The following is a 14,503-nucleotide window of genomic DNA, read 5'->3' as shown; positions in this document are numbered from 1 at the left end:
CTAATAATTAACTGAAATATATTATACTAGCGGGCAGCACGGTGGCGCAGTGGGTAGCGCTGCCGCCTCGCAGTTAGGAGACCCGGGTTCGCTTCCCGGGTCCTCCCTGCGTGGAGTTTGCATGTTCTCCCCATGTCTGCGTGGGTTTCCTCCGGGCTCTCCGGTTTCCTCCCACAGTCCAAAGACATGCAGGTTAGGTGCATTGGCGATTGTAAATTGGCCTTAGTGTGTGTGCTGTTTGTGTGTGTCCTGCGGTGGGTTGGCACCCTGCCCAGGATTGGTTCCTGCCTTGTGCCCAGTGTTGGTTGGGATTGGCTCCGGCAGACCCCCGTGACCCTATGTTCGGATTCAACGGGTTGGTAAATGGATGGATGGATGGATATTATACTAGCCAGCATACGCCGCATAATTATGTATTGATGGGTGAGAACTTCCTGAACGACACATTTGTCCAAACAGGGTGGGTTTGAGGATACGACTGTGATCTTATGCGTCCAGCCCTCTCTCTCTTTCTCTCTGGCTCGCTCGCTGCACGTGTTCCTGCAGGCATACACCACATAATTATTTATTGATGGCTGAACACTTCCGGAAAGACACAGTTGTCTAAAAGGGGTGGGTTTGAGGATACAACAGTAAGTGAATGAAAAGATGGAACTCTGGAGAGAGCAACATACAATTATTGTCCGGGACTGAAAACTGGTTTTGGCAGATACATGCATATCGTTTTGAAAGTTTGGCCCTGTGCCTTATTAATTGTCATCACAGAAGCCAATCAAACAGGAAATTGTCTTCGTGTAAAAGTAAAAGGCAAATTATCCGCGACAAACAAACTGTTTTACACGCTGCATACCGCTGCATAATCACGCCGCTTTTTTAATGTTTTTTAAGCAGAGGGACAAAATTGAACATTTGCAAAATCCGTAATTTAATAAACGACCAAGAAAAGTAATATTGCAACAATGCAAGCTACAAACCAACATACAATCATCGTTCAGTACGCACTGCCTGCTCATATGCACGCCCCTAACTCCTCACCTGAGTCGCTGTCGTCCGTGCACCTCTGAGCCACGTTGTCCTTTCATTGTTCTTTGCGCTTCCGGCTGCTTTTCTATATATAATCACCGCCAAGTCACACGACCATATTAGTAGCAAAGGGGGGGTAGGGTGCGTACACAGGGCAGGGACTTAATCAGAGCGAGTGTATGACCCGCACTTACTGGGTATTCTTCGTTCGTGGGGAACAATTGCAAGCCCCGGTCCTCATTATTTAAAAACTAGCAAAATACCCGTGCTTCGCAGCGGCGAAATACTGCCTTAAAATTGTTATTAAGAAGAAAAGTAAACATTTTTAAACTGAGGGAAAATATACAAATAATTATTTGTTAAGGATCTCGTTGTATACCACGTTGTCAGTTCGGCCCTCCGGTTGTAATATGACCAAGATGTGCACTGAGCTTACTCTTGAGCATGCACCGTACAATTGGCCATGTGAAAAGCAATCTTGCCTCAAATCAATGCCAACCTTTTGTAGGGTTTGTCCCCGAGACTTAATTGTCATTGCAAAGCACAGCCTTACTGGAAATTGGAGGCGTTTGAATTGAAATGGGAGATCAGAGGGTATAACGGGGATGCGAGGAATAAAAACTCTCTCCCCTGAGCCACTGCCAGTAAAAATTGTTGCCTCAATTAGGTTCTTTTGCAGACACGTGACCTGAAGTCTTGTGGCATTACAAAGTTTAGGTGGCTGTACGCAAATCCACAATCAGGTTTTTTGAGCCAAACCTGTTGTTTTTGTATGAGCCACTTTTTATTATTGGGATCGTACCTAGAAACAGAAGCTGTATTAACTTGTGGATTTGCGTGCGAATATTTAGCGGCAGCGTCTCTATGAACTTGTGGATTTGCCTGCGAGTATTTAGCGACAGCATGTCTATTAACTTGTGGATTTTTCTGCGAGTATTTGGCGGCAGCGTCACGAAGTTGTTTCCACCTAGCTGCATCAGAAAATGTACCACGACGTCTGACACGCCTCCTTTTTACTGTTTTCTCACAGCTTGGATTGCTGCTGTCATAATCGGTTTGAGTTTCATGGTTTGTTTCGATTACGTTAGTATTTGCAGGACTTGTTGTGTTGAAGTGACATTCGGCATCTGTCAAGCGTTGTAAGCATACAACCAGTTTCATCAATAACTTCGCATCCAGCTTTTGACAGTTGAAACATTCATAAACATCAAAGTGTCCACTACTCAAATCGTCATCTGTGAATCTAAGATGTTTAAGAGGCATTGGCGGTTCTCCAAACGTGTACAATAGGCAGGCAGCCAACTACATGGGAGGCTGGAGGACGCAACCCCACCTCACACGGCGACCGAGCTGCAGGCTATGGACGTACATACTGTATATACGTAAGTAGGATTCAGTTATGACCGTTACGCGTAGAATTTCGAAATGAAACCTGCTTAACTTTTGTAAGTAAGCTGTAAGGAATGAGCCTGCCAAATTTCAGCCTTCTACATACACGGGAAGTTGGAGAAGCCGCAAGTAGTAAGTCTGTGATAAGCGGAATACAGCTACGCTTTGCACTCACGGGACGGAAGGACAATCCCGACCGCTTTTATATAGTGTGTTGATGATACTGCATATTTTCAACATACTCCTCATAAGTCAGCCAGCAGGAATTCCAAGCACTTAATGAAATGGTTTATCTAAATTTTTCATTAAAAAAAAAAAAAGTTTTTAATTCTTGAGCCTTACATTACTATTGATTTATTTACATATTTATTTACATCTGAACCACTAAAAGCAGATTTTAGAGTTTTGAGGGAGCTGGAAATTTTCAAATATTTTCTTATCTCTGACATGTGGGATGAAGCCCAGTGAGCCCATTTAAAGACTGGCACTGAGCCCAGAACAACTGCGCTGCGGTTTGAAGTCCCAAATCTGAGGACTTTCTGCGGTGCCTTGAGGGCTCGCTCTTCTCTATTAATGATGTGGACATCTGGGTCAAATTAAAGTAAGAATTTCTTCCCATTTCCTTCTAAACCACAACAGTTTTACACTTCTCTTAATACAGAATGAACACTTAGCGCAGTTTCTTTGTATTTGTTGTTGGAAAGCTGTGAACAGATTTTATTAAAAGTGCTAAGATCTCAGGCTGCACTGTGGCACAGCAGACGGCCCTCCTGCCTTACAGATTCACTTTCTTAAGTTCAGTCTGCATGTTCTCCCGGGGTCTACATGGATGTTCTCCCATCTCCCACAGATATGTTTGCTATTCATCAATTTGAAATGGAGCCCACTGGCCCTGTGATGTTTTACTGATTCTTGTCCTGTGCCCAGTAGAACTGAGATGAAAAGATTAAGACAGTCAGAGAACATCATATTTACGCCAATTGTTAATTTAAGATAAACACTTTAATTTTATATCAATTTAAATTTAATGAATATTACCATTTAATGTGATTTTCTCTGTTTTGTTTGTCAATGAAGCTAAACACTAAATGGCCACAGAGTGCATTATGTGAAGTATACTTCAAATACATTGAAAGAAAGACAAAAGGTTGATGTTGAAACCAGAACCACCTACCTAAAAACATCTCCATTTTAAAAATACGAAGACCTCCTGACAAGAGGCCTCCTACCGGACACTAAAGGCGCCACACAGACGTTACTCCACAATCTGAAAGTCTCTGTGTGTCGCATTTGACTTTGCTACCTGTGAGCAACACCACATAAAGAACGGCCGACACAACACTTTTATATTCCCTTTGTATGTTGAAAGGTATTTTTATTGTTACGCAGTTGACATTTTGACTTCATGTTCACCTAAACACAACTGACGTGAGTGTTGTTACTGTGTGTCAGCATGCGAGTCTGTGGACACTGCAAATAAAACATGAGAATGAATCTCGGCCAACTGATTAGCACTGGGATATGTTAGAGGTCCATAGATATGAAGAAAAATTACTCAAGTAGAGTTTGCTGTAAAAGACAGAATGATTTTGTGCTTTTTCTGCTTCTCTGTAATACAAAAGATACAAAGCTGAGGAATAAGAAAAATATTTTTTTCAACAAGACATGATTTTTCATTTCTTTTCCTAAATATCAGCCTGCAATACTGCATTTTTAAAATCACAGCTTTGTGTGAGAGAGTCACATAATGGGGGCACCAACAACTAACCATTCAAAGAGTGCAACCATTTCACAGGTTTATAGGGTTACTAGCAAGCCCGCGATTCTCGAAAGAATCGCAAATCCAAGAATGGCAATCACTTTCTGTTGACTCTGATACTTGGAGGGATGAAATGTCATGGAGGGTGAGTGCGTCCTGGGACAGTTCATTTAATTAGATAAACATATTTGTACTACAGCAGTTTCTTTTTGGAGGTGTGACTCAGTTGTAGGCGCCTTCGTTTATTGTTTTCAGCCATGCAGTCGCGTGTTTGTTTTTCTATGGCTGTGTCGTCAGCGAGAAGTCGTTTGCTGACGGCGGCGGATTCGCATGCTGAAGTGGCCATGGCGGGCTACATTACTAAACGAACGTGGTATATGCGGTGGTGTGGGCGGTCGCGCTCGGGCGGCTGTACAACCTGGCGTGCACTCTTTACCTCAGATTTAGTGTGATTCAAATATGCGCTGAATCGTTTCGTTTTTGTTTTCTCTGTGGCTGTGTCGTTAGCTATGGGCTCGGATTTGTACAGCCTAAGCAAACGGCCGAGTCTGGTACATCTAGTCTAGCGGGTCATCGTTCATGTTCCAATGGCGTGCATGCTTTTTACCTCAGGTCTAATGTACAGGTTGAAGCCATGGTAAAGTGTCCATTAAATAAATAAACATATTTGTACTAAAGCGGTTTCTTTGTGTGGGCACCCTCGTTCACTCTCTTTATCCATACGGGCTCGTTTACAGGTCGTAGCCATACAGGCTTGTGTTTGTATTTAGTTGAGCTCTTTCATTGTGGATTAGTTGAGCTGTTTCTTTTTGCAGCTGTGACCGTGTTAGCTATAAGTCGTTTACTGTTAGGAATTATAATCGCACTTTCGTTTAATACGGAGCGTTCGTTTATTGTTTTTTTCCATCTGGTGTCGTATCTGTGTTTTCTGTGGCTGGACTGTATTTGCGATCACACTGGTAGGCGTGTTTCCTATGGCTGTGTTGTTAGCTATGGGCGGGCTCGTTGCAGAGCGGCAGTGCGCGTGCGCTTCGATGCGCCCTGCGTCCATAACCTTCGGTTAGTAATATGGATTACTGTCGTGTGCACAGAGGCCAGTGAAAGACTCACTTGAGTGTGCGACTCGACATGCAGCACGTCACCACTCACTAGCGCCATGATTAGTGAGCAGAACCACCACATCTCGACACTTGTGTCTTCTGGACCTGAAATATCTCAGCTGACAACACCATCGGCTATTAGGAGACTGCTGAGTGTGGCACATTTCAGAATCGAAGTCTATAATAACATGAGGATTACACGAGATGAACACAAATGCATGTACAGTACACAAATGACAGAACATAATTTTAAGGTGGATGATTACTTTCTTTCTGCTATAATTCATAAGATAGCTTAAATATGTACAAAAATGTGCTAACTTATTGTTTTAGACTCCATTAAAGATTGCAGTTTTCCTTTGACATATTCACTGCCATAATAAAGTATTCAAAGCTGGTACCTACAAGTCGGGCACACTTGTTTCTATATATAATTTGGTAATTTTTCAGTTGTATTTTGCATCATGAATGTTATAAAATGTCCGTGTTGCAGTATAAAGCAGTGTGTTTATATCAAATGTTGAATAAAAAAAATACAAAGAACCTTCCATTTTTCAGTAGGGCACAGCAAAATCTGAAAAATGTGTACGTGACATTTAGCATGCACAGAATTTAGGTTTGTATAAGCAGTTCAAAGAATCTGGTTTCGTAAGAACATCTGTAACCGCACTTTGTTCTTTTTTCTGTTTTACCATAAGCTAAATCTATATACTTGTCTGTAACCTCTGTCTAAAAATTAACTTGTTTTTGCTGAATATCTGTAAAGTTTGCACGTAATCAGATGATATAAAAGAGCTGAACTCCTGCTCTTCAGGGCAATTGCCACTGACTCCAGTCTGGGTATGTATCAATAAAGAGAAGGCTTATGTATATTTTTTCTGGTGTGAGACTCTGACTCTTAATCACGGGTTAGTGATTTTTCTTCTTCCACACAAACAATGGAAGTTGATCTTTTTCGTATTGTTAAACTCTGAAACACCAGAGGAGGTGCAATGTGTGTCACGCCAGGGTCCACCACATAAGTCTGTATTTCGTAAGGCTGTCGCCGTCTTATTTCTTATTTCATTCCTGGGGGTGAAACACTAACATGATTAGCGTGTAACAAGATATATAAGGCCCGAGTTCCGCGTAACTTTGAAATGTCAAATGAACACAAAAAGAGAAAGCATATTATAATTATAGCTGAGATACACAGATACATAGCCATATATCGATACATATATATATAAAAACAAACTCACGGTAAAGGGAAACAATCCATAGGAGAAGTTCCTTCATATACCTCATGATTTTACTTTCATTTTCACTTCACAACACACTTGAGAATTGACTGCTTTCAGTCAGACAGATTCACTGTATGCATATGGTATTGGAATTATTAGCAGACGTATCAGTTATAAAACTTAGTAATGATATAATTCTATTTTTTTATATTAAAAGGAATTAGTTCAGTGTAAATACAGTTGAATTTAAACTTAACCGAACATTTTGTAAATCAATTCGAAACAGTGTAGAATTTGACATTCCTAAAAAGCTATATAAATAAACTATATTATTATTTGTAGTAGTTCTCGGTGCATACAGCAGATCACATGACAGAGTTGATCTAAAAGTAAACACATTGGAGAGGAAGTCTATAAGAGGCGTGGCCAAATGAAACAGGAAGTTCTTTATCTGGTGTGAGATCGACCTATCAAAGCTCCAAAAGCTTGTGATAAGCCATTCTCTATTGGCCCCGGTGAATTGGTGACCTCTTCCGAATTTGCATGGCACGTGAGAATCATTTTCACCCAGCCGTCCACTTAGATGGCATTTTCTAAGAATGTGACCCTCGTATTAGACTACGAAAATGTAGTATCATGTAAGTCAAGTGCGTTAAGAGATCTTACTTAATCAAAAAGTTGTAGCTCACACGAACCAAAAATAACAAGCTGTTTTTATTATAAGATTATAATTATATAAATTATTATTATAAGATTATAAAGCTCTTGAAGACAGAACACAGATCACTTCACACCCGCAGAATTCATTTTATTCTGCAAAGCACACGAGAATCAGACCTGGGAAATCAGTTTTAAAGGCAGCATTCCGCATAAGTGACCAATACAACATGGCGTATGTGACATACATGAACATAGCGATAACATACAGCTTATAAGTGAGTTGAAATGCAATCTGAGAAAAACAAAACAAGTAAATTATTGTGAAGCACGGGTATATATAATAATTTATATAAAATACATAATATATGAGAATTAACCAACTACAAGAGATTGATACTGAAATGAATAAAACATTTTTAGTGGTAAATACATTAAGAAAATAAATAGACATAAACATGACTGTGAATTATCGAGGGAGTATCAGACTCCCCTCCTTTAGTGGAAAATAAAATAATTTAGATAACATATAAGTGCTGATCCTGATAGACCACCAGGTCTGGGTCACAGATTTGCGCAGAAACACAGGAGGTTGTAGAGAGACAGGAACGTTATTCAAACACTGCAAACAAACATTTGTCTCTTTTTCAAAAGTTTAAACTGTGCTCCATGACAAGACAGAGATGACAGTTCTGTCTCACAATTAAAAGAATGCAAACATATCTTCCTCTTCAAAGGAGTGCGCGTCAGGAGCAGATAATGTCAGAGAGATAGAGAAAAGCAAACAAATCAATAGGGCTGTTTGGCTTTTAAGTATGCGAAGCACCGCAGCACAAAGCTGTTGAAGGCGGCAGCTCACACCCCCTCCGTCAGGAGCAGAGAGAGAGAGACAGAGAAAAAAAAACAAGCAAAAATCAATACGTGCCCTTCGAGCTTTTAAGTAAGCGAAGCACCGTGCAGCATGTCGCTTCAGGAAGCAGCTGCACAGAAGGTAGCAACGTGAAGATAATCTTTCAGCATTTTTAGACGAGCGTTCGTATCGTCTAGGTGTGCGAACAGCCCCCCTGCTCAATCCCCCTACGTCAGGATCAGAGAAAGTCAGCGCAAGACAGAGAGAGAAAAGTAAGTTGGGTAGCTTCTCAGCCATCTGCCAATAGCATCCCTTGTATGAAATCAACTGGGCAAACCAACTGAGGAAGCATGTGCCAGAAATTAAAAGACCCATTGTCCGCAGAAATCCGCGAACCAGCAAAAAATCTGCGATATATATTTAAATATGCTTACATATAAAATCCGCGGTGGAGTGAAGCCGCGAAAGGCGAAGCACGATATAGCGAGGGATTACTGTAAAAAAATTCACAATTTCTGGGATTAGAAACATTTTTCTGCTTAATTCCTCACCTCAGTATCACGTAACTTCTTAACTGATGGCTGTGACTGTGCAGTCAGCTTTTCTGCCATCTTAACAATATTTTGTATTCCCTCCATCATACGGGCACAAGCTGACATGAGCAGCACAGTACTAGAAGATGTAAGAACACTTTCGATAGCAGAAACTGGGAGCAGCTACCACTTTTGAGGGCGTTCATATGAAATTTCTCACCGTGAAACTTCTAATTTCTCCCATAATACATAATAATGCAGCCTTAAAAAAACAGACACCTGAGACACGTCTGTGATAACAGCTGGAGCTTCTCCTGATAGTAGTGCAGCTTGATAAGGTGCAACCACCATCTGACATTTAGACCATGCGTTTGATTCGTATTCTACTTCACAGTTTGTACTCAATGCTTCCTGCAGAGCTTCTTGCTTCCTATGAAAGGGTGATAGACATAGAGGGTCTAGAAAATTGATAGTCATAGACGGTCAATCTAAAGGATTAGTGCGTTATAAATTAGAACATTCATCCCAAGCAAAGCTTGCCAGTGTTGTCCACTTAATTTTTCTAAACTTAAATCAAGTTGAGTTTTTCATTTCATTTTTTTTCTCTTGTCTCCTGGCAGACTGTGGATTTTTCCCCTTCTTTGCATTCAACCGAATTTCCGGTTAGTGTTCTTGAAGAAACGCAAGGCTCACTGAATACCTGAACTCTGTGGCACAGACAACTGGAAATGAGTGCCATGAAAGGTATGGCATGTTGAAACAATACATGACAAAGTAATTACCATGTTTTAATTAAGGCACTAATAAAACATTTATTAAATAACAAATAATACACCCAAAGTGTTGATTTCAAGCAAGCAATCCAGCATCCTAATACATAACAAACACAAACATATAAATCACTAAGTGCTATTTCAGTGTGTTACATTATCTAGTGTGTAAGCCACCTACTAATCCCCCCATTCCCTGGTCCTCTACCCCCTACACTAACTGGTATACCTGGGCTCAGGCTGGCATTAAATGGTGTTTTCAGTTGTCCAAATGTAAAGTTCAGTATACTGTAAGGAGGTAGGAACTTAACAGACTACATGTGTACAACTGCAAAAGAAAAATACAAAGACAGAAGAAAAGAAGAAGTAGGCCTGACCTTTTTATATGAAGCCTCCTAAAAAGAAATGCTTTTAAATACTTGAAGAATATCTGAGTTTGAGCGAGACCTGCTACAGTTCAGTGTCTCAGCGCTACTTCTGGTCAACAGCATTTTGCATTTTAGTCTCATTAATTTGATTCTCTTCACAATATTAATAAACACTTTTACAAATCAGAAATTAAGATCTTAATACATTGAAAATCAAAGATCATCATCATTTCTTTAAATCAGCCATTCTAAAGCATTAATAACAGATAAAGTAACCTGGTAAATAGGCACACAAAGCTTAAGCAGCTCAACCCGCACCCTGTCACTGCAGCCAGCAGTCTGATCTTCCTTTCTATTCATGAGATTTCTGTTAAGCTCCCGTAATGTTCTTACTGTGCGTCTTTGGCAGGCATATTCACACCAACTCAGAAAGCTAGAAAATCTGTAAAAAAGATTAAAAACGTTAAAACAGATCAAACTTAAAGTGGAAGGCACACGTGGTTGCACTTTCTGATATTCTGTCTGCTTCGGGACAAACACTGACATCTGCAAGGAGAGCCTTCTGAGAAATATCAAGACATAAGTGGTCACCAAACATTCTCTCTCACCACTTCACCACCTAATAGGTCATGTAGTGGCTATTTAAGTTCTACATGGCGGCGAGCCTGGATGGCCAGGGAAGTCCAGAGGCTGCTGAAAGAGAGGTACACTGCCTTCAGGTCTGGTGACAAGGTCCTCTACAGCACAGCCCGTGCCAGCCTAAAAAGGGGCATCTGAGAGGCCAAGTCAGACTATAAAAGGAAGGTTGAGGAAAACCTGGACAGCAACAATGGCAGGCAAGTGTGGGTGGGTGTCCAACTACATGACCAACTACAGCACCAGTCCCGGAGCTGTGGGAGGTGATTTATCGCTGGCTGAGGAACTGAACCACTACTTTGCCCGGTTTGAGGTGGATCCACCAGAGACAGCCAGACCCCATCCAGAAACCAACAACAGCCCCATCTTCACAGTGGGGGAGCACAAGGTGAGACGCAGGCTGCAGGCTGTCAACCCATGGAAGGCAGCTGGACCTGATGGCATCTCAGGACGCATGCTGAAAGACTGTGCAGACCAACTGGCTGGGGTCTTTACCAGGATATTCAACCAGTCTCTGTCCCAGTCCACTGTGCCATCCTGCCTGAAATCCTCTGTCATAGTGCCTCTGGCCAAGAAACAGACTACCACCAGTTTTAATGACTACAGGCCAGTTGCACTGACCCCCGTGGTTTATGAAGTGCTTTGAGAAGCTCATCAGGAACCACATCATGTCATTAATTCCTCCCATGTCTGATCCGCACCAGTTTGCCTAAACAGCAAACAGGTCTACGGAGGACGCTGTGGCCACGGCTCTCCGTGCTGTTCTGTCCCATTTGGAGCAGCAGGGGAGCTACGCACGGCTGCTCTTCATAGACTTCAGCTCTGCCTTTAATACCATCTTACCCCACAGACTGGTGACTGTTCCTCTAGGGGTCACTAGCTCCCTACTTGGAATAAGTTCATTTAAATTGCGGCGTTTTAAGTAACCTGAACCTAAATAGATACAATATTAAAAGGCGATATCCCTCCCATAGTGATACAGCGGTAAGAAATCACATAAAATAATTTAGCTTTCTTTACTGATGATTTATGCAGCATTACAGACGAAGGAAGCCATAGCAAGACCATTATCAAGGTGAGATCTCGATGTATACAGTTTGCCATTTTCGTCGCTGCACTGGAAGGGGTTTTCAGGACTAGATGATATCTTCCATCTGTCCATCAGCTTTGAGGTATTTGGCTAATGTCCAAGTCTTTTATACTGTTTTCTCCACGTGCTGGTCCTTACTTAGGTAAATCATGCCATTCCAAACTAGGCAAGGAGAGGCTTCAATTTCATCTCTAGCATACAGAAATAGTACAATGCCCATTTTCGTAGTTTTCCATTTCTTGTCTTCTAATGCTTGCCTAGCAGTTCTAAATGCTGAGCCCCTCTGTGCTAACTCTGGCCTGTTCATGTGAGTGGATTTATAAATATTTTTGTACAGAGCACAGTGACATTAAACTTATATTCTTATTACAGTGACCAAACTGCCAGACATTGGACTTCCACACTCCACCTGCCTTTGAATCAAGGACTTCCTGAATGATCACACTCCGAGGGTTAGAGTGGGCACCTACTTCTTCACTCCCATTAGCCTCAGCACTGGCTCTCCACAGGGTTGTGTGCTGAGCCCCCTGCTCTATGCCCTCTACACCCACGATTGCATTCCTGCCCACCATAGTTACACCATTGTCAAGTTCGCTGATGATACCATGGTAGTAGGGCTCATCTCTGGGGGGGATGAGTCCGCCTACAGGGATGCGGTGGAATGGCTGACAACGTGATGTAGGAATAACAACTTGCTCCTAAACACAGCCAAGACCAAGGAGCTCATCGTGGACTTCAGGAAGAAGGCAGACAACATCCAGCCACTCATCATCAACGGGGACTGTGTGGAGAGGGTCTCAGACGTCCGCTTCTTGGGAGTCACCATCAGGGAGGACTTGACCTTGGGAACACACACTGCTGAGGTAGTGAAGTAGGCCCAAAACAGACTTTACTTCCTGAGGGTTCTCAGGAAGAACAACAACCCTGAGAAACAGCTGGTGTCCTTTTACCGCTGCACAGTAGAGAGCATCCTGGTCTACTGTCTACTGTGCGTGGTTCTCCAGCTGCACAGTAGCACAGAGGAAAGAGCTCCACAGGGTCATTAAGGTCACCCAGCGAATAGTCGGCTGTCTTCTCCCCTCACTAGAAGAACTACACAGTTCCTGTTGTCTCAGGAACGTCAAGAAAATTCTTCAGGACCCATCATACCCAGGACATGTACGTTTGAACGTTTGAGATCCATAAAGACTAAGAGAAAAAGACTGAGAAACAGTTTCTATCCTTCAGCCATCACCATGCTGAATGCTGCTAAGTGGTCGATCTGACTGAGTGTACCTTCATGTTTACAACACAATACACTCTCATGTTTACAATACAGCTCTAAGTCAACATTGGCTAAGGGACAAGTGCAATATGATGTATGTATGAATGAAAAACTGTGTTCTGCTGTTACGGACTATTTTGGTACTTATTTTATTCCCTTTTTTTTCTCTATATATTTACTTATTTTAGTTTTAACTCAAGTGATTTTTTTGCAATGGAAAATTGCACTTAAATTTCGCTGTACAATGTCTCATTGCTACAATGACAATAAAGATTTTGATTTGATTTGATTGATTTGATAGTGGCGCAAAAATGGCTGCTGTCACATCATCCAGGAAGACGCTCCACTTTAGTGGTGGTTGAAGAAGCTCCCCAATCACAATGAAAAGCACTTTGAGAAGTGAGAAGAGCACTACATCAATGTCAAGAATCATTAGTAGTAGAATTATAAACTATGGGTCCATGTGGACAAACAGCAGACCATGATTGCCAAGGTGGAAGTGCAATGTTTGGCAGAAGAAGGCAGGTGAAGTGCGCAGGAGAAGAACGAATAACTATTTCAGTGAGAAGCCAGTAGATCTTTCGTGTTTTAATAAAACATAAGCATTTAATAGGAAGAGAAAAAAACTGTAGAAACATTAATCACATAACAATAAAAGAACAATCCATTATTTTTTGTAACTCATTTGGTTCAACAATTAGTAACAAGGAGTCAAATCTTTTCCCATAGCATCAGGTGAAAGTCAAGAATAAAGTCCAGATGGAAGTCAAACTGATCTCATATTAAAGCAAAATAATTTGATATGAGCGTATTAGCTAGACGTAATTAATGTTCGTAATGACACTTTCTGTACTGTATTGTGATTTTTAAAATTAAAGCATGTTAGAGTGCCAGGCGTCATTAGTGCCTCTCAGTAATAATTGTTAAAAGTGCAAGCAGGTTTCAGGCTTAATCCGGTAAGTGAACAACTTCTGACAAGTCAGACAGGGTTAGTGTGGCCAGTGGTCCATCAATTCAAAGCACTTTCTGCAGCCATTCGACATTAACAAGCTTGACTTAGTGGGGTAAAGCAGAAAGAAAAGTCAGGCATCTGGGAGGGTTGCAGCTCAGCTTATTTGCTACATTACAATATCAGTAAAGGTGTACATAAAACACAAAGCGCTATACCACAATTCTAAAAGGCTGGAATGGCCCATTGTGGTGCCAGGCTGGCAGCTGGAGGTCTCTGCTCTCTTAACTCACCCCAATGCACCCGTTGCTCTGCTTCTTCTTCGAGGTTCACTCCGATCTTATGCCGTCACTCTGATTAGTTGGTGATGTACCAGAGGCATTCCCACCATCACTTTTAGTCAGAAGACCGGTGCCCTCTTGTTTGTTTTTTCTTTCTTGTGTCTGCAACTGGTGATCTAAATACATTTTGGAATGTAAATGTCCAGATATTCAGTAATAAGGTTTATAATCAGGGAAATTAACTGTATGGACTATATTTTAATTTTGTTTCATCTGAATCGTGGAATGATAATATTCACTTTCTGCTGTAACATAACATTCTCAAAATTGCCATAAAAGCACAAATATCAAAGACACGACATATCAAAGCAGTTGGATTTGCAGATTAGAGTACATTCACTTAAAGCAATGAAATGAGGGACAGCAAAAGCAATCGGCAAGCCATTCATTTATTCAGCATTATAAGTAAAAGCTGTGCTCTGTGTGAAGGATCTGCCATCTCATTCAGCAGGCATTTGAGGCTTACAGGTACTCATGAATGGTATATTTTTGTGTGATACTTTAAAGCAAATAAAAGATGGATACTGTACCTGCAGAATCAAACTGAGTCT

General features: G+C 41.4%; 2 protein-coding genes across 35 annotated transcripts in view; one reads left to right on the top strand and one right to left on the bottom strand.

Moving 5' to 3' along the window:
- The window catches only part of LOC114662269 (killer cell lectin-like receptor subfamily B member 1B allele B), a 192,844-nt gene that overhangs the window by 34,833 nt on the left and 143,508 nt on the right, over positions 1–14,503 (top strand). The window contains exon 4 of one of the 6 annotated variants that reach the window (XR_007936404.1): positions 2,946–3,013. The exons of the other annotated variants lie outside the window; for them this stretch is intronic. The gene's annotated coding sequence lies outside the window, so the exon portion shown is untranslated. The remainder of the gene's footprint in view (positions 1–2,945; positions 3,014–14,503) is intronic. 6 annotated transcript variants of the gene reach the window in all.
- Positions 1–14,503, bottom strand: part of LOC114644021 (class II histocompatibility antigen, M beta 1 chain-like) — a 61,132-nt gene that overhangs the window by 18,158 nt on the left and 28,471 nt on the right. For 6 of the 29 annotated variants that reach the window (XM_051934581.1, XM_051934579.1, XM_051934573.1 and 3 more), the window contains one exon: positions 13,905–14,068. The exons of 19 other annotated variants lie outside the window; for them this stretch is intronic. In XM_051934581.1, the coding sequence (XP_051790541.1) occupies positions 13,941–14,068 (128 nt within the window). In that variant the 3' untranslated portion in view covers positions 13,905–13,940. Of the gene's footprint in view, positions 1–6,512; positions 6,578–9,787; positions 10,115–13,904; positions 14,069–14,503 lie in introns of those variants that run through there. 4 more of the 29 variants (XM_051934586.1, XM_051934570.1, XR_007936397.1 and 1 more) reach the window with 3 other exon arrangements.

This window comes from Erpetoichthys calabaricus, chromosome 12 (genome assembly GCF_900747795.2).
Source record: "Erpetoichthys calabaricus chromosome 12, fErpCal1.3, whole genome shotgun sequence".
Taxonomy (NCBI): Eukaryota; Metazoa; Chordata; class Cladistia; order Polypteriformes; family Polypteridae; genus Erpetoichthys; species Erpetoichthys calabaricus.
This window is presented reverse-complemented; position numbering and strand designations above follow the sequence as displayed.